Source organism: Ranitomeya variabilis, chromosome 7 (genome assembly GCF_051348905.1).
Source record: "Ranitomeya variabilis isolate aRanVar5 chromosome 7, aRanVar5.hap1, whole genome shotgun sequence".
Taxonomy (NCBI): Eukaryota; Metazoa; Chordata; class Amphibia; order Anura; family Dendrobatidae; genus Ranitomeya; species Ranitomeya variabilis.
The window spans coordinates 90,606,030-90,626,292 of record NC_135238.1 but is presented as its reverse complement, the minus strand read 5'-3'; the positions used below and the strand labels follow the sequence as shown (position 1 = coordinate 90,626,292).

General features: G+C 42.0%; 1 protein-coding gene across 18 annotated transcripts in view; it reads left to right on the top strand.

Annotated features, from left to right (window-relative positions):
• Positions 1-20,263, top strand: part of OSGEPL1 (O-sialoglycoprotein endopeptidase like 1) — a 165,267-nt gene that overhangs the window by 80,455 nt on the left and 64,549 nt on the right. For 17 of the 18 annotated variants that reach the window (XM_077275431.1, XM_077275430.1, XM_077275426.1 and 14 more), the window contains 2 exons: positions 3,752-3,900; positions 18,185-18,315. In XM_077275431.1, the coding sequence (XP_077131546.1) occupies positions 3,752-3,900; positions 18,185-18,315 (280 nt within the window). Of the gene's footprint in view, positions 1-3,751; positions 3,901-18,184; positions 18,320-20,263 lie in introns of those variants that run through there. The other variant, XM_077275432.1, reaches the window with a different exon arrangement.

Here is a 20,263-nt window from a genome sequence, read left to right as displayed (position 1 = left end):
AAAAATATATAAAAGCAATTCTTCACCTGCTGTTCATTCGTTCATTCTGCCTCCCAAAGATCGCACTAAGGTAGTGATGAGCGAGTGTACTCGTTGCTCGGGTTTTCCAGAGCACGCTCAGGTGACCTCCGAGTATTTGTTAGTGTTCGGAGAGTAAGTTTTCATCACGGCAGCTGAATGATTTACAGCTATTAGCCAGGCTGAGTACATGTGGGGGTTGCCTGGTTGCTAGGTAATCCCCACATGTAATTAAGCTGGCTAATAGCTGTAAATCATGCTGCTGAGGCAACAAAAACTTAATCTTCGAGCAGTCATAAATACTCAGAGAACAGCCGAGCATGCTCGGGAAAACCCGAGCAACGAGTACACTCGCTCATCACTACACTAAGGCTCAACTCACATTCATCCTGTGCTCTGCACGGAGCGCTTACACCTGGGTTTTCTTGTAAGTCTCTGAAATACATGATTCAGACGGAACCCCAGGTGGAAGATTCCATATAATGAGGCAGATGGAGGCACTGTGGACTCTGTAGGACCTGTCATCCAGCAATGTCTGTCTTTTTAGGCATGCATAAAAGCATGGTCAACCTATTTTTCTGCACTTCTGAATAGAAGGAACAGAGTCGAGAGTAACTCCGCTGCCACATTATAGTGAATGGATCCATCGGTGGTTTCATCGGTCACGTCACTTTGAGATTTAGAATCAAACCCCGAAGTAAGTGCTCAGTGTAGAACCCCGGATGAATGTGATCCTAAATGTTATGTAAACTGTTCCAATAAAAGCTTCAACTCTATTGAAATTGCTTCTCGCCCCCCCCAAAAAAAAAAAAATCAGCAATCTCTGCACTCCCAGATCCAAATGCTACACTCAAGAGACCCCGTTTTGGAAATTATACCCCTTTGAGAATTTATCTACAGATGTAGTGACTATTTTGACTCCATGGGTGTTTTCCAGGAACAAGCAGCAGTGGATGTTGCTGAATGAAAATTGCAAACAGATGTTGTAGTGACCAGTACGTTGTAGTGACTAACTCATGCTTCTGGAGACAGATCCCATTGATTCTGAGTTTGTTTTTTCATGGCAATTTGTATTTCATGATAATGGTAGAATTTATTTGCTATGACTTAATTTGTATACCCTTAAATCTGAGAATCATGTGTGAGGGGTTGATTCACTCCGCTGCTTCACAAAGGTAGACACAGGAACCGTCCAAGTAGATATTTACCTGCTGGTTTATTTTAGACAGCATAAACCTTCGCAGTGTTCATAAAAACAAACAAAGCCTTTATGACAAAAAAAGGTAACCAACAAACAAAGTTCAACGGAGTCCTTTCTCTGCAGGTTTCAACCTGCATACACCACACACTGTCCACAGCTCCTCCTTAGAGCTACACGGGAGTGCTTCCTCTCCAAAGACACACCCAGACTGAACCACAGGTCCAGGTATATCACATGTACTGGTCACATGATCATGACCTCACTGCAGGTTCTCATACAGCTGCAGGGAAAAGGGGTACGGTGAGCACCCTCCCACCCGCACTGCGGGTGCTCACATAAAACCGGCCCATTAAACTCTGTACCAGCCTCTCAGCACCTAATTTGCTGGAAACAGAAAAACAATATGGTTTCACATCACTGACCGTTGCATGCGCATGTACCTCCCTTCCTCCACAAAGCCACTGACTCTGTGACACAAAATAGTTAATAAATGGCATTTTCCTGAGTAAGCTGATACCCAATATGTGGCAACCATGAATACTTACAATTTGTTTTCACATAGCATTGGCAGCTATAAGATATATGGTATATATTGTACATCTATAGGTTTAGATCTAAGCACAAAAGAAAAATATTTAGAATTGAGAGTCCTCAGTGGTTGATACCTTTTAATGGCTAACTGAAAAGATGGTAACAAATTTCAAGCTTTCGAGACTACATACGTCTCTTCATCAGGCAAAGACTAAAACAAATTCTGAAGAATCACATATTTATGCACAACATAGTATAGAAAAAAAAAAAAAAAGGGGGGGAAAAAAAACATGGATAAGCCAGGTGACATGAAGCAGAATTACCATGGGTGATAAACAGTTACGTCCATAAATATTGGGCCAATTCTTAGATAAGGATTGTTGCAGTAGAGTCTGGGAATATAAACTGATGATGACATTTGACACTAACTGCAGGAATGAATGTGTCACATGGATTTATGTCTTTTTACATTAACTAAGGAACTTGCCCATCAGACCATGTGGGGTCATCACAACAGAGACCCTAATCACAGGACAATAAAACAATCCTTATCTAAGAATTGGCCCAATATTTATGGACGTAACTGTTTATCACCCATGGTAATTCTGCTTCATGTCACCTGGCTTATCCATGGTTTTTTTCCCCTCTTTTTTTTTTATCTATACTATGTTGTGCATAAATATGTGATTCTTCAGAATTTGTTTTAGTCTTTGCCTGATGAAGAGACGTATGTAGTCTCGAAAGCTTGCAATTTGTTACCATCTTTTCAGTTAGCCATTAAAAGGTATCAACCACTGAGGACTCTCAATTCTAAATATTTTTCTATCTACTGGCTAACACGGTACCAAGATATATTTCTTTCCTAAGCACAAAAGAAAAATTTGTTGCAGAAATTTTAACACCTGATATTTTCAGCATGTGCATACATTTTTGCAGACATTATTCAAATGAATATGAAAGTGTCAGACATTTCTCCATAAAATCTGTCATATGTAAATATATCTAAGTATTCTCTTTGATGGTGTTTTGACAGAGCTGTCAAATCCTTGTCTGTCATTGAGTGAGACCACCAAGTGGTTTCCTGAGCCCAGAATGAGCAGAGATTAAATGACTAAAATACTAATTATGCTGAATCTTCACAACCCGGTATATCAATTGTGTCTGCTAGGCAATGTATCAAAGGTTTTATTCCAGGCTTAAAAGAAAATAAACAAAAAAACTTAAGGAACGTGACTGCTAAGGTCAGACATTTAAAGGGAACCTATCACCCCGTTTTTTAAAGATTAGATAAAAATAGTGTGAAATAGGGGCAGAGCTGGGCTTTACATTACTGCCTTTTTGGTGCCTTTACACCCCCGTTAGGCTGCCGAAATACCTTTGTGAAGTGGCCGTTTTGTCCTGTCACTCAAGTTGGTCAGGTCGGATGGGCGTGGTCACAGCGCTGTTTCTCCCCCAGATCAGGCTCATCATTACGTTGGTGGCGTAGTGGTGTGCGCATGTCCAAAGAGAAGATCCACTGCCCAGGAGATTCAAAACAGCGCGGTCTTCGCTATTCGCCGTTTACCGGTGGGCGCGGCCATCTTTCCTGTGGCCGCGCGTGCGCAGATGGAGCGCTCTGCTGCCCGGGGCTTCAGGAAAATGGCCGCCGCGATCTCCATCTGCGCACGCGCGGAATCAGCGCTGTGACCACGCCCATCCGACCTGACCAACTTGAGTGACAGCAGAAAACGGCCACTTCACAAAGGTATTTCGGCAGCCTAACGGGGGTGTAAAGGCACCAAAAAGGCAGTAATGTAAAGCCCAGCTCTGCCCCTATTTCACACTATTTTTATCTAATTTTTAAAAAACGGGGTGATAGGTTCCCTTTAATAATGTAGAGTAGTTCAATTACTGAAGTAATAATGCATTTCTGAGCGTTTCCTTTTATTCTAAATGATGTACTGCATTTGTATTTTTTTAATAGCACTTTTGATATTCTTTTTCATTAATAATATTCATCAGGTATACAAAAAGGAACATTGCTTGCTAATGCCGCTGACATTGCAGCTTCGGCTCAACATTCTGTTGCACATCACTTGGTGAAGCGTACCCAACGAGCTATTTTGTTCTGCAAGCAAGAAAGACTTTTACCATCTTCAAAAGCTTCATTGGTGAGAATTCTCTTTATTTTGGGGTATACCAAACAAAATGGTGATGCTAAAGGTTTATTTCTACCGTGGACACTTATAGTATGTAATTAATGTCTAAAACAGTTTGATTACATAATTGATGTAAACTAAATCATTGAGCATTATGTGACCCATCTATGTTCCACTAAGTGCCCGATTTTAGAATGGAAAAAAGGGCACACTTTGCAGAACATTTTTGTCTATTGTAAAAACAAACTCATAATAGAAAGAACCCTGACAGACTCCATAGGAATCTATGGAATTTCTCTACTCTATTTGCATAACTTATGCTACAGATTTATTTTGGACATAAATTCCTAAACATTACATTACATTTTTATTGCTGAATTGTTTATGGGGGCGATAATATATGTTATGATGCTGTTTGTTTAGATGTCTATGATGAGCAGAACAGCCAACAACTTTAGTATCCAAAAGATTCTAAACTTCATCAAAATCTTTCTATAATCCTAATATTTATATGAGCAACACACAATTTCTAATACTACATTGGCACCTTTTAGGCTACTTTCACATTTCCGTTGTTTTGTATCCGTCACAATGCGTCGTTTTGGGGAAAAAAACGCATCCTGCAAATTTGCCCGCAGCATGCGTTTTTTTCCCATAGACTTGTATTGCCCACGGATCGCGACGTATGGCCACACGTTGCGTCCGTTGTGCACTGGTTGCGTCGGATTTTGGCAGCCCGTCGTCAGGAAAAAACGTTCAAGGGAACGTTTTTCTGTGCGTTGCATCCTGTATTTCCGTCTGCACATGCCCGGCAGGAAATCTCACTCTCTGTCTCTTTCCTGCCCGGGACTGCAGACGGAAATGTGAAAGCACACACTTCCGTCGGTACGTCGCGCCGACGCTTTGTGAAGGGCGACTACCGACAGAAATGTGAAAGTAGTCTTAAGGGTTGAGAAATATTAGGCAGAAACATTTAGTTTTTGAGGTTGAATAGGTAAAAGCAGGAAACGTGTACAATCTTAACTTTGACAAGATCTAAATTGAAATAGCTAAATGCCTAGAGATGGGAAGAGTCCCAGGAAGCACTGGTTAGTACCCACCAAGGAAGGACTGGTGAACCAGTAACTATATCATAGACATCCAAGGCTGATTGATGCACTTGGAGAATAAAGACTAGCTAGTGTAGTACAATTAGCTGAAAATGGAAAATGTTATTTCTGCATTTGATAGAAAGATTTCAGAAGTCAGAGTACATAGCAGGTAGCTATGTGTGAACTCCTGCCCATCACCAAAAGGACTTGCAGTGAGTATGTAAGCATCATAAGGCACCATTGGCCTATAAAGCAATGGTGGGATTCAGAATCAATGGGATCCGTTCAATCATTCCAGCGTTATTACCACATAAAGTGACACTGATCAGAATTGAAAAATTTGGCATGGTTAGGAAGGAAGTTGAAAACAAGCTTTGGGTAAAAGGGGTTAATATAACGCTTCCCTGTACAAGGATGGGAAAAAACATCCCCCTTAGCGTATTTTCCTCAATAAGCACTCCCTAGACATGCAAAATTTCCCAACCTAGGTTTGTGTGGACACCTTAGAAGATCCGAAGTCCGACCAACTGGTCTTTCAAATTTTTGCCCAGTTTGTATGATAGAAGGAGACATGATTCACGATCTGTCATAGAAAGATTTCCTCTATGTAGCAAGAACCAGTGTCTTTTCAAGATCCTTGTTTTCTGCTCATTAGTGGGACAATAAATGGAGACAAAAGGGATCCTTTTGTTCACCTCTTTAACCCCTTTACCACCTTGGACGTATAGGTACGTCCAAGTTGGGATCCCCCTGTTTGTTGCGGGCTCCGGCACTGAGCCTGCAACTTTACCAGCACATGTCAGCTGATTTGGACAGCTGACATGTGCCCCTAACAGCCGCTGGTAAAATCATGATCCACCCGCAGCTGTTAACATGTTAAATGCCGCTTTCCATCTCTGACAGCGGCATTTAACGCGATCGTGCTGGAAGCGCGTCACTAATCCCTCCCATTGGTGCCTGTGTCACATGACCCCGGGTCGCCAAAGGGTTGGCATCACAACCCGGGTTCTGCAGCATACTCCTGTGGTTATTGCTGGATTGCTATGAGCGCTGACCAGCAGTTGGCGCTCATAGCAAGTGAGCATTTCTGATACATAGAGCAGCTTCTACTCTCCCATGGAGACTATTGAAGCATGTCAAAAGTTAAAAAAAAAAAGTTTTTAAAAATAAAAAAAAATAAAAAAAATATAAGTTTAAATCACCCCATTCAAAATAAAATTAAAAATAAAGAAAAAATATACATATATATGGTATTGCAGCGTTCAGAATCGCCCGATCTATCAATATATAAAAATAATTAATCAGATCGGTAAACGGCGTAACAAGAAAAATAGTAAAAATGCCAGAACTACCTTTTTTTGGTCACTGCAACATTGCATTAAAATGTCTGCACCAAAATGGTATCAATAAAAACATCACCTCGGGGTGCAAAAAATTATCCCTCACCCAGCCCCAGATCAAGAAAAATGGAGACGCTACGGGTCTCGGAGAAAGGCAACTTTTTTTTTTTTTTAGAAACTTTGGAATTATTTTTTTTTAACACTTAAATAAAAAAGAACATATACATGTATAGTATCTACAAACTCGTAATGACCTGGATAATCAGAATGGGGCAGGTCAGTTTTAGCATTTAGGGAACATGGTTAAAAAAAGCAAATAAAAAAAAACTATTGTGGAATTGCTCTTTTTTATCCAATTTCATCGCACTTTGATTTTTTTTCCTGTTTTCCAGTACACGATATGGCAAAACCAATGGTGTTGTTCAAAAAGTACAACTCGTCCCTCAAAAAACAAGCACTCACATGGCCATATTGACAGAAAAATAAAAAAGAGGAAAGGGGAGCCAAAAACAGAAAAACAAGGAGTTAACTTGTACTTACATAAGGAGATCTTCTCGTTTCAGTTCCAGAGCCCTTATTTTATGATTAGAAATCTTAGAATCAGGATAGCCCCTATAAACACATTTTTGACACATACCATCCAATCTTTTTCCATCTTCAAATCACATGAGGCTATCCTTTTAACACTACTTGATTCCATTGAGTGATTCAGCCATTCTACTTGGGTAATTACTATTAAAATATAGACAACTATTTCAGTCCGTATGATTCACAAAAAGATCAGTGCTTAAAGTACCATCATCTTTATAGACCAGAGTGCCCAGAAATTGTAATTCCATCGTAGAGTTTGGCAGGGTAAACTGTAGCTCTGGAAATACATGATTAATTTCATCCTGAAAGGCAAGTAAATAATTGGTACCTTCAAGAAAAGATGTCAATATAGCGCCACCAGCTCAGAACATAACGCCAAAGAAGGAACTGTACACATACCTGTCCTCGAATACCAGCATGAGGATGTTAGCATAAGTGTGGGCCACATTGGACCCAATGGCAGAACCCCGATGCTACAGGAGGTAATCATCACTGAAGATAAAATATTTCCTCCTCAATATAAACTCAAGCAAGTCAGGTATACTCAGTAACCATGTCTGACCTGGAGAGTACTTATTTACAGAGAAACAACATCAAATGAAGCCAAAATGGTGGATTTAGTCATGTGAACATCCCTAATTTTATCCAAACAATCACCAGTACCTCTAATACGTGAACGGGCTTTTGTTGCAAAGTTACTGTTATGATAGTGTAGAATCTGTTGTGAACTCTATTTTTAGGCTCCCTCTAGTGGTCACGAGCGGTACTGTGTAGTGTTGTCTTCTGCAGGTTGGCTGCATCAGCTGGTTCGTTATCCTTGGTTCGTTTCCTATTTGACTCACCTGGATACTCAGTTCCTTGCCTGCTGTCAATGTATTCAGTGCTCTTCAGATTCCTTGTGATTACCTTGCTCCCAGCCTCTCCAAGACAAGCTAAGTTTTTGTCCGTTCATTTTTTGATTATCAGCATTCATCATGTTTCTTGTCCAGCTTGCTAAGATGTGATCTCCTCGCTTGCTGGTTGCTCTAGGGGACTGAGTTTCTCCCCCCACACCGTTAGTTGGTGCGGGGGTTCTTGAAATCTCAGTGTGGATATTTTATTAGGGTTTTTTACTGACCGCACAGACCCCTTACTATTTTCTGCTATCTAGTATTATTGGGCCTCATTTGCTGAATCTGTTTTCACCCCTGTGTATGTGCCTTCCTCTTACCTCACCGTTATTATTTGTTGGGGGCTTCTATATCTTTGGGGATTATTTCTCTGGAGGCAAGAGAGGTCTTTCTTTCTCTCTAGGGGTAGTTAGTTCCTCAGGCTGGCTTGAGACGTCTAGGATTTTTTAGGCACGTTCACCGGCTACTTCTAGTGTGTTTGGATAGGTTCAGATTTGCGGTTAGTCCAGTTTGCCACCTCCCTAGAGCTTGTTCTATGTTTGTTACTTAGCTGGAGTAATTCGTGATCCTCAACCACTAAGGATCATAACAGTATAGCAGGCCAAAAAGTGTTTAATGCATCGCAGAAGTGGGATAAAAAGAAGACCTGAGTACATTTTTTTTTTTCCCCGCTTTTCCTTTGCTGCAGTCTGTTTAGTTTCTTTCATCCCCTTGAACTCTGGGTGGTTTTGAGCTCAGCTGCAGACATGAATGTTCAGACTCTGACTTCTAGTGTGGATCATCTTACTGCACGGGTGCAAAGTATTCAGGATTTTGTTATTCATAGCCCTATGTCAGAACCAAAGATACCCATTCCTGAGTTGTTTTCTGGAGATAGATCTAGGTTTCAGAATTTTAAAAATAATTGTAAGTTATTTCTGTCTCTGAGACCTCGTTCCTCTGGTGATTCCGCTCAGCAAGTTAAAATTGTTATCTCCTTGTTGCGCGGCGACCCTCAAGATTGGGCCTTCTCTCTGGCGCCAGGAGATCCTGCATTGCTTAATGTAGATGCATTTTTTCTGGCTCTTGGACTGCTTTATGCGGAGCCTAATCTTGAGAATCAGGCAGAAAAAGCGTTGCTGGCTATCTCTCAAGGTCTGGATGAAGCAGAGGTGTATTGTCAAAAATTTCGGAAATGGTCGGTGCTTACTCAATGGAATGAGTGTGCCCTGGCTGCAAATTTCAGAGAAGGTCTTTCTGAGGCCGTTAAGAATGTTTTGGTGGGGTTTCCCACCCCTACAAGTCTGAGTGATTCTATGGCTTTAGCCATTCAGGTTGATCGGCGTTTGCGGGAGCGCAAATCTGTTCATCCTTTGGCGGTATTTTCTGAACAGAGACCTGAGTCTATGCAATGTGACCGAACTCTGACCAGAATTGAGCGACAAAGTCATAGACGTCAAAATGGGTTGTGCTTTTACTGTGGTGATTCTACTCATGTTATCTCAGCATGCTCTAAACGTTTAAAAAAAATCGCTAAACCTGTCACCATTGGTACGATACAGCCTAAATTTATTTTGTCTGTTACTTTGATTTGTTCTTTGTCGTCCTACCCGGTTATGGCTTTTGTGGATTCGGGTGCTGCCCTGAATCTGATGGATTTGTCGTTTGCCAGGCGCTGTGGTTTTGTCCTGGAGCCTTTGGAATTTCCTATTCCTCTGAGGGGAATTGATGCTACGCCATTGGCTGAGAATAAGCCTCAGTATTGGACGCAAATGACCATGTGCATGACTCCCGTACATCAGGAGGTGATTTGTTTTCTCGTTCTGCATAATTTGCATGATGTTGTCGTTTTGGGTCTGCCATGGCTGCAGGCTCATAATCCAATTTTAGATTGGAAAGCTATGTCTGTGTCAAGTTGGGGTTGTCAGGGAATTCATGGCGATACTCCGTTGGTGTCTATTGCTTCTTCCACTCCTTCTGAGGTCCCTGAGTTTTTATCTGACTACCAGGATGTATTTGATGAGCCCAGGTCCAGTGCCCTGCCTCCTCATAGGGATTGTGACTGTGCTATAAATTTAATTCCTGGTAGTAAATTCCCTAAGGGACGACTTTTTAATTTGTCTATACCAGAGCATGCCGCGATGCGGAGTTATATAAAGGAGTCTTTGGAGAAGGGACATATTCGCCCATCCTCTTCCCCTCTTGGTGCAGGATTTTTTTTTGTGGCCAAGAAGGACGGTTCTTTGAGACCTTGTATAGATTATCGTCTTCTGAATAAAATCACAGTCAAATTTCAGTATCCTTTGCCACTATTGTCTGATTTGTTTGCTCAGATTAAGGGGGCCAGTTGGTTCACTAAGATAGATCTCTGTGGTGCGTATAACCTTGTGCGCATTAAGCAGGGAGATGAATGGAAAACAGCATTTAATACGCCCGAAGGCCATTTTGAGTACTTAGTGATGCCTTTTGGACTCTCTAATGCTCCTTCTGTGTTTCAGTCCTTCATGCATGACATCTTCCGAGAATATCTGGATAAATTTATGATTGTTTATCTGGATGACATTTTGGTCTTTTCTGATGATTGGGAATCCCATGTGAAGCAGGTCAGGATGGTGTTTCAGGTCCTGCGTGCTAATGCTTTATTTGTGAAGGGCTCAAAATGCCTCTTCGGAGTACAGAAGGTCTCCTTTTTGGGTTTTATTTTTTCTCCTTCTACTGTGGAGATGGACCCAGTCAAGGTCCAGGCTATTCATGACTGGACTCAGCCTACGTCTGTTAAGAGTCTTCAGAAGTTCTTGGGTTTTGCTAATTTTTACCGTCGTTTAATCGCTAATTTTTCTAGCGTGGTTAAACCTTTGACGGATTTGACCAAGAAGGGTTCTGATGTGACTAATTGGTCTCCTGCGGCCGTGAGGCCTTTCGGGAACTGAAGCACCGGTTTTCTTCAGCTCCAGTCTTATGTCAACCAGATGTCTCTCTCCCCTTCCAGGTCGAGGTTGATGCTTCTGAGATTGGAGCAGGGGCTGTTTTGTCGCAGAGAAGCTCTGATGGCTCTGTGATGAAGCCATGTGCTTTCTTTTCAAGAAAGTTTTCGCCTGCCGAGCGGAATTATGATGTTGGTAATCAGGAGTTGTTGGCTATGAAGTGGGCATTTGAGGAGTGGCGACATTGGCTCGAAGGAGCTAAACATCGTGTGGTGGTCTTGACTGATCACAAAAACCTGATTTACCTCGAATCTGCCAAGCGCCTGAATCCTAGACAGGCTCGTTGGTCGCTGTTTTTCTCCCGTTTCAACTTTGTGGTCTCATACCTGCCTGGTTCGAAGAACGTGAAGGCTGATGCACTTTCTAGGAGTTTTGTGCCTGACTCTCCGGGAGTTTCTGAGCCGGCTGGTATTCTCAGAGAGGGAGTGATTTTGTCTGCCATTTCCCCAGATTTGCGACGAGTGCTGCAGAAATTTCAGGCGGATAGACCTGACCGTTGTCCACCAGAGAGACTGTTTATTCCGGATAGATGGACCAGCAGAGTTATTTCCGAGGTTCATTCTTCGGTGTTGGCGGGTCATCCTGGGATTTTTGGTACCAGAGATTTGGTGGCTAGGTCCTTCTGGTGGCCTTCCTTGTCGCGGGATGTGCGTTCCTTTGTGCAGTCTTGTGGGATTTGTGCTCGGGCTAAGCCTTGCTGTTCTCGTGCCAGCGGTTTACTTTTGCCTTTGCCTGTCCCGAAGAGGCCTTGGACGCACATTTCCATGGATTTTATTTCGGATCTTCCAGTATCTCAGAAAATGTCTGTCATCTGGGTGGTGTGTGATCGTTTTTCCAAGATGGTCCATTTGGTGCCCTTGCCTAAGTTGCCTTCCTCCTCCGATTTGGTTCCTCTATTTTTTCAGAATGTGGTTCGCTTGCACGGCATTCCTGAAAATATTGTGTCTGATAGAGGATCCCAGTATTTGTCCAGGTTTTGGCGGACTTTTTGTGCTAAGATGGGCATTGATTTATCTTTTTCGTCGGCCTTCCATCCTCAGACTAATGGCCAAACCGAGCGAACTAATCAGACGTTGGAAACTTATTTGAGATGTTTTGTTTCTGCTGATCAGGATGATTGGGTGACTTTTTTGCCATTGGCCGAGTTTGCCCTTAATAATCGGGCTAGTTCTGCTACTTTGGTTTCGCCTTTTTTCTGCAATTCTGGTTTCCATCCTCGTTTTTCCTCGGGTCAGGTTGAGTCTTCTGACTGTCCTGGGGTGGATTCTGTGGTGGATAGGTTGCAGCAGATTTGGAACCATGTGGTGGACAATTTGAGGTTGTCACAGGAGAAGGCTCAGCGCTTTGCCAACCGCCGCCGCGGTGTGGGTCCCCGACTTCGTGTTGGGGATTTGGTGTGGCTGTCTTCTCGGTATGTTCCTATGAAGGTCTACTCTCCTAAATTCAAGCCTCGCTTCATCGGTCCTTATAAGATCTTGGAAATCCTTAACCCGGTGTCTTTTCGTTTGGATCTCCCAGCATCGTTTGCCATTCATAATGTGTTCCATAGGTCTTTGTTGCGGAGGTATGTGGTACCTGTGGTTCCTTCTGTTGACCCTCCTGCTCCGGTGCTGGTCGAGGGTGAATTGGAGTACGTGGTGGAGAAGATTTTGGATTCTCGTATCTCTAGTCGGAGGCTTCAGTATTTGGTGAAGTGGAAGGGCTATGGTCAGGAGGATAATTCCTGGGTTGTCGCCTCTGATGTTCATGCGGCCGATTTGGTTCGTGCCTTCCACGCGGCTCATCCTGATCGCCCTGGGGGTCTTGATGAGGGTTCGGTGACCCCTCCTCAAGGGGGGGGTACTGTTGTGAACTCTATTTTTAGGCTCCCTCTAGTGGTCACGAGCGGTACTGTGTAGTGTTGTCTTCTGCAGGTTGGCTGCATCAGCTGGTTCGTTATCCTTGGTTCGTTTCCTATTTGACTCACCTGGATACTCAGTTCCTTGCCTGCTGTCAATGTATTCAGTGCTCTTCAGATTCCTTGTGATTACCTTGCTCCCAGCCTCTCCAAGACAAGCTAAGTTTTTGTCCGTTCATTTTTTGATTATCAGCATTCATCATGTTTCTTGTCCAGCTTGCTAAGATGTGATCTCCTCGCTTGCTGGTTGCTCTAGGGGACTGAGTTTCTCCCCCCACACCGTTAGTTGGTGCGGGGGTTCTTGAAATCTGTGTGGATATTTTGTTAGGGTTTTTTACTGACCGCACAGACCCCTTACTATTTTCTGCTATCTAGTATTAGTGGGCCTCATTTGCTGAATCTGTTTTCACCCCTGTGTATGTGCCTTCCTCTTACCTCACCGTTATTATTTGTTGGGGGCGTCTATATCTTTGGGGATTATTTCTCTGAAGGCAAGAGAGGTCTTTCTTTCTCTCTAGGGGTAGTTAGTTCCTCAGGCTGGCTCGAGACGTCTAGGATTTTTTAGGCACGTTCACCGGCTACTTCTAGTGTGTTTGGATAGGTTCAGATTTGCGGTTAGTCCAGTTTGCCACCTCCCTAGAGCTTGTCCTATGTTTGTTACTTAGCTGGAGTAATTCGTGATCCTCAACCACTAAGGATCATAACAAGAATCTCACTCTGAAAAACTGCAGCTGACCCTGCCGGTTTCCGTACACACTAGAGATCCTCATCCCACAGTCCCTAGTGGTTCCTGGTCAAGCAGAGAGAGCGCTAACCGCAGACTAGATGATGGTAACTCTGACCTATGCTGCCTGAAATGCCGTTGAATGTTTCATGTTCCTCCTAATGAACCTGAGGGCTGGCAGGGAGCAAATTGTCTACAGAAGAGAAAGTGTACTGAAATAGAAAGAGATACCAGAGTGAGTAAAACAAACCATGAAATAAAAAAAATAAAAGATTAACTACGTACTGTTAGAGAATTTCCTGCTTACTTCCTTAGAAGAAATAGAAGATAGGTGCAGTGTAAAGAACAAAACAGCAGAGAGATAAACCGCAGCTGATCTTTCACTCACTGGCTTAAACTACAGTAGTACGGCTGTACAGACAAAATCACCAGCAGAAAATAGGGCAGACGAAAGGTGAGGCAAGGATAAGAAAAACTAAACACCAAAAGAATAGGTGTATCTGTTGTGGCTCGGTGGACATTGAGCCGACCACAAAGCACAGGCTCAAGGGTTTGAATCCAGGTGCATGACAGTTATGTTGAAGACAGTCCAGAAAAATACACAAGTGGTCCAAATTGTTGGTACCCCTCATTTAATGACAGAAAAACCCACAATGGTCACAGAAATAACTTGAATCTGACAAAAGTAATAATAAATAAAAGATCTATGAAGAAGAATAAATGAAAGTCAAGACATTGCTTTTCAACCATGCTTCCACAGAATTTTTAAAAAAATAAAAAACTCATGAAATAGGCCTGGACAGAATGATGGTACCCATAACTTAATATTTTGATGCGCAACCTTTTGAGGCAATCACTGCAATCAAGCGATTCATGTAACTGTCAATGAGACTTCTTCACCTCTCGACAGGTATTTTGGCCCACTCCTCAAGAGCAAACTGCTCCAGTTGTCTTGTGTTTGAAGGTTGCCATTTCTAGACGGCATGTTTCAGCTCTTTCCAAAGATGCTCAATAGGATTTAGGTCAGGGCTCATAGAAGGCCACTTCAGAATAGTCCAATGTTTTCCTCTTAGCCATTCTTGGGTGTTTTTAGCTGTGCATTTAGGGTCATTATCCTGTTGCAAGACCCATGACCTGTGACTGAGACACGCTTTCTGTCACTGGACAGCACATTTATCTCTAGAATCCCTTGATAGTCCTGAGATTTAAATTTACTCTCCACAGATTCTAGACACCCTGTGCCAGATGCAGCAAAGCAGCCCCAGAGCATAACAGAGCCTCCTCCATGTTTCACGGAAGGGACAGTGTTCTTTTCTTGATATGCTTAATTTTTCCATCTGTGAACATAAAGCTGAAGTGCCTTGCCAAAAAGTTCAATTTTTGTCTCATCTGTCCATAGGACATTCTCTCAGAAGCTTTGTGGCTTGTCAACATGTAGATTGCCAAATTCCAGTCTGGGTTTTTTATGATTTTTTTTTTTCAACAATGGTGTCCTCCTTGGTCGTCTCCCATGAAGTCCACTTTGGCTCATACAACAACGGGTGGTGCGATCTGACACTGATGTTCCTTGAGCTTGAAGTTCACCTTTAATCTGTTTGGAAGTTTTTCTGGGCTCTTTTGTTAACATTGTTATTATCCGTCTCTTTGATTTGTCATCAATTTTCCTCATGCGGCCACGTCCAGGGAGGTTGGCTACAGTCCCATGGATCTTGAATTTCTGAATAATATGTGCAACTGTAGTCACAGGAACATCAAGCTGCTTGGAGATGGTCTTATAACTTTTACCTTTATGGAACCAGGCGCACTACTATACAAAGATAACCAAGGGAGATGCAAAGGCCAGTAGTAAAAACAAATAATGATGCCAAAAAGAAGAAAAGCACTACTGTAAGGCATGCACACTACACCAAAATAATAAAATATAATAGTATTGACCCTTAATTACAGAAACAGAAAACCTAAAACACAAGTAAAAACATGTGAGAACAACCACTCAAACCCACTGCAATAAACAGATACAATAAGTGCAATGCAATCTTATAACCCTGAGGCAATACAGCTCCTAATAGATATTTATCCAATGCACCCTGGGATATTAATAATCAAAACATGTCAAAATTTGAACGATTCCTAGTATGCCCTTAAAAGGGACCAAATCAGGAGGAAAAAGCTCAGTGTTGGGGGACCAGCACACAGCATCCCTACAATTGGGGTAAATATAAGAAACCCCCCCAAAAAACCTGGGTTTATAATGTAAGTGCTGTGAGTAGCAGATCAGTCAAATAGGATTTATAATGGTAACCAATAACTAAAACTACGAGTGCGAGTGCTGTGCGACTTTTTATTTTTTTTTTCTCTCGCATCAATTGACTTGTATTGGCGAGTCTTGGCCGATATACGCATCAAATTCAAGCATGCTTTCGCACATATGAAAAAATAAAAAAAATGGTGATGGGAGCTGCCCCATAGATTAACAGCGGTCCGAGTGCTATGCGATTCCTTGCGAGTTTGACTGCGGCCTAAGGCCTCTTTCACACTTCAGTTGTTTGGCGTCAGTCTAAAACCGCCAGTTTCCTCAAATAACGGATCCGTCATTTTTTTTTTGGCGGATCCGTTATTTTCCCATAGACTTGCATTGGCGACGGATTGTGACGGATGGTCGTCCGTTCCATCCGCCATGCGACGGATCCGTCGAAATTTGACGGACGTTGTCTAGACATAGACGGACATTGAAACGTTTTTTGTCAACGCCGAAATGACGGTTCGCGGCGGATCCGTCGCGTCCGTCATTCCATAGAATGGCCGCCTATGGGCGACGGATCCGTCGCGACCGTCATTTCGGCGGATCCATCACCCAATCCGCTTTTTCAATTGCGCATGCTCCAAAAAGTAGATACTTTTCCCAGACAACCCCCAAGTAACGGATCCGTCAAAAAAACGGATCCGTTGGAACCGTTTTCTCAACAATTCTGACGGATCCGTCGATCCGTCACTATGTCGGAAGTGACTGACGCCAAACAACTGAAGTGTGAAAGAAGCCTAAGAAACAACCACCTAGCTAACTAGCTAAAATCTAGCTGCTAACAGTGCTAGTGTCAGGGGCAGCCTCTCTTAGTGTCAAAATGGTGCTAAAACAAGATGTCCGCTCTTTGTATGTGTTAGGTTGAACAATTAAGATATGTTCACTCCAGTTGCCTAGTCCTGGCCCTAATGGATATTGATCAGGTGCGCACTAAAGAAATACACCAGACAGACACACAGTCAGATGTAAACTCTCCTTGATCAATCCATGGCTCAGCTCCAAGGCTTTATTTAGTCAGAACACAGGTTTCTATAACCCCTGTAAGGGGGGCTCGGTTAGCTCTAAAATGGTAGTGATCGGATGTATTCCATTGGTTAGTGGGTTGGGCAATGAGCAAGTCCCTGGGCGGATCCATGAGGTCATCAGGGTAGGTTGGTCCATGAGGTCATCAAGGTGGGCGTCACTGTGGGTGGATCCATGAGGTCATCATCTTGGATATCAGCACATGGTGTGCTGAAACAGGAAATGGCAGCCATCTTTAGTGTCTCACTTTGATCTGAGAAAGCATAAGTAAGGTTAAACAATACACGTTATGGGTCACTTCTCTCATGTCTTGAGGTTAATTAAGTATTTGATCTTATGGCTCTCCTCAACATATGGAGAGGGACATGTGATTTCAGCAGCCAGTGACACAAGCCGTTGTGTCAGGACAATGTGGACGTTTCCTGTGCCCTGATCGGTTAGCCGCAATGTGCACACATAAAGTTTGAAAAATAAGAAATTACAGTTTACAAGCACACCGCGCCACTGAACTCTGCAAACCCCCTCCCCTCATCAAACACGTGCCGCACGCTCAACATACACCACCATTATTGGAGCCAAAATGCTGAAAATACTTTTGCGGCAAAGCAAATATTTTCCCGCACTTTTTACCAATTGTTACCGATTTTTTTTTCCGATTTTATAAAATTTTGCTTGTGTTTCCAATCACGAATCTGAATGTGCCATATTCATGCCGAATTTATGTTTGACAATCTTTTTTTGAACAAATTCGTTATCTCTGTTTACCACACAAACAGACACAAGTCATATTTGAAAACTAATGCTCCATCCTGAAGTTGAAAGTAGACTGTGACATCAGGGTCAAATTCTTTATTTTTTGCATTTAATTTGCTTTTTACCTTTTTTGTAAGCAATATTTAGATTACAATTTTTAAATTGTTTATTTTTTAATTTGTCTTAAGATTTTTTCTGTTTTTGCTCCCCATAGGAATAAATAGGCTACTGTACTGTATCTACCTGTAATCCATGTGAATAATTCACATTTTTTTTATTTATGAACAGGAAGCTCTAGTCTATACAGTGTAGTGATGCTCTTAGCTTTGAAAAGTTTTCTGTCTTCAAATGCAATGCTCATATATAACTGACTCATGCGTCTTGCATCTGAAAAGTGATTATACTATGGTCATTGATCACCAGGCTATTGTAATTATGAGACCCAATAAAACAAATGCTGTCAACTGATCATGTATGAACTGACTCAATAAATTATTTTGTGCTAGCCAAACAAATTATTTCCCAGACTTTATCAAGTTAAAATCTTATCAAATTATTACACTTTACATTTGTGCATTTTGAGCTGCCATGCTGATCCTAACCAGTGAAAGTTTTGAAAATACGTTTCTGATGAATTGAAGACAAATTAAGATAGATTGAATTGATATTCATAGATGTCCAAAGTGTAAGGCTATATAACTGTCTGTATGTTCCTATTTTAGGTTGTATCTGGAGGGGTTGCCAGCAATAAATATATTTGCAAAGTTCTACAAAATTTAACAGATGATCTGGATATGTCTTTGTTGTGTCCTCCACCAAACCTCTGCACAGACAACGGTGTTATGATTGCATGGTAAGATAACAGGGTTGGAAATGTTCACGTATTTACCTAACCACATCTGGATGTACAAGTACATATAAAAGCACGGTAGGTTTAGACACACATAATCCATCTAGATTTACTCACAGAACGGCATCAGTGTTACCCAGCTATACCCCAATATAGCAATTGACATTCAAGAAGGGTCCAGTGCTGGTTGTTTGACTTCTTAGATGCCTCTGTCAGAAGTCACAGGGTGCTGATGGAGAACCCTGGTGGCTACAGCTTGACAAAGGTCTTTACACAGTTCTGCTACAGGGTTTTTGCCTACTAGGAATTGTACAGAGGAGCTCACTGGCCAGTAATTACGTTATAAATAGTTTACTTTTAATGGTAAAAAAATCATTTCACGCACTCGTCTGGTGTACTGCATGCTATAGAAGGTAACGCCTGCACATCCACTGTGCAAATGACCACAAGTTGCACTCTTTCAGTCATATCTGCCAATTGATTTTCCATACCGCCGTCAGAACCCGGCCATAGACTGATGTGATGAGTTGATTCACAGCTACTTATAAAAAATCACTTACAAAAATAAATAATTATTTGATTAAAACTAACATTGCTTTAAAATGGTAAATTATAAAAAAAACATGTTAATGCTACAGAAACAATGATTCATAGAATAAAGCTACAGCTCTGGCAAAAATTAAGAGCCCACTGCACAGTTTTATAAAAATCAGCTTCTCTACATGTCTGACAACGATTCCATTCCAGTGTCAGTTGAATTCCATCCAGAGTACACCTTATTCTACTTAATGTGCTTCAGATTAGGTGATCACCTGAACCAAATCTTATTTAACGAAGGAAAGTATAAAAAAACACTGCTGTGGTGTTCACAATCCTCTTGAAACAGTACAAGCTGGATGGCAAAACAAGTGCTAGTAATATCCCAAAAGAAATAGGAATGAAAAAATAACTTTTAGCCATGCCAAAGGAGTTGAAAAGAAAAGTCGTTTTGACGCTGCATCGAACTGCGTCGAACGCAACATGTTGCATTTTTTTTGCTGTCGGCGCAGCAGCAAAACGACGCATGCGGAGGCATCCGCATACATTCGCATGGCCTGCATACCCAATGTGAAAGATAGGTACGCAGGACGCATGCTGACGTAGGCTGAGCTGAATGGAAGAGGTGTGGCAGTTGGCAGGGCTTAACGGAGGAACTACGCAGCCCTTCGCAGCTCTGCCCTATGCCAGTGTGAAACCAGCCTTAATCTTTGCGAAGGACGTATGAATCAAGCCGCATACAAGGTTATCCTGGAAAAACAGTTGATTCCTTCTGCTCAGGCACTGTTCCCCAACTCTGAGGACTGTTTTTTTCCAGCAGGACAATGCGCCATGCCACACAGCTAGATCAGTCAAGGTGTGGATGAAGGACCACCACATGAAATCCCTGTCGTGGGCAGCCCAATCTCCATACATGAACCCCATTGAAAACCTCTGGAATGTAATCAAGAGGAAGATGGATAGTCACAAGCCATCAAATAAAGAAGAACTGCTTAAATTTTTGTACCAGGAGTGGCATAAGGTCACCCAAAAGCAGTGTGAAAGACTGGTGGAAAGCATGGCAAGACGCATGAAAGCTGTGATTAAAAATCATGGTTATTCCACAAAATATTGATTTCTGAACCCTTCCTGAGTTAAAACATGACTGTTGTTGTTTCTGAATGATTCTGAATTTGTTTGTTTGGTTTTTTTGTATTATTTGAGGTCTGCAAGCACTGCATTTTTTTGTTATTTTGACCATTTCTCATTTTCAGAAAATAAATAAAAAATGTATTGCTTGGAACTTCGGAGACATGTTGTCAGTAGTTTATACACTCCCTGACAGAAGTTATGTCGCTTATACATGTTATGTAACTTAAAGCTTATAACCTGATGTTAAATTCATCCATTGGTTGTATAAATTATTATTTTGAAA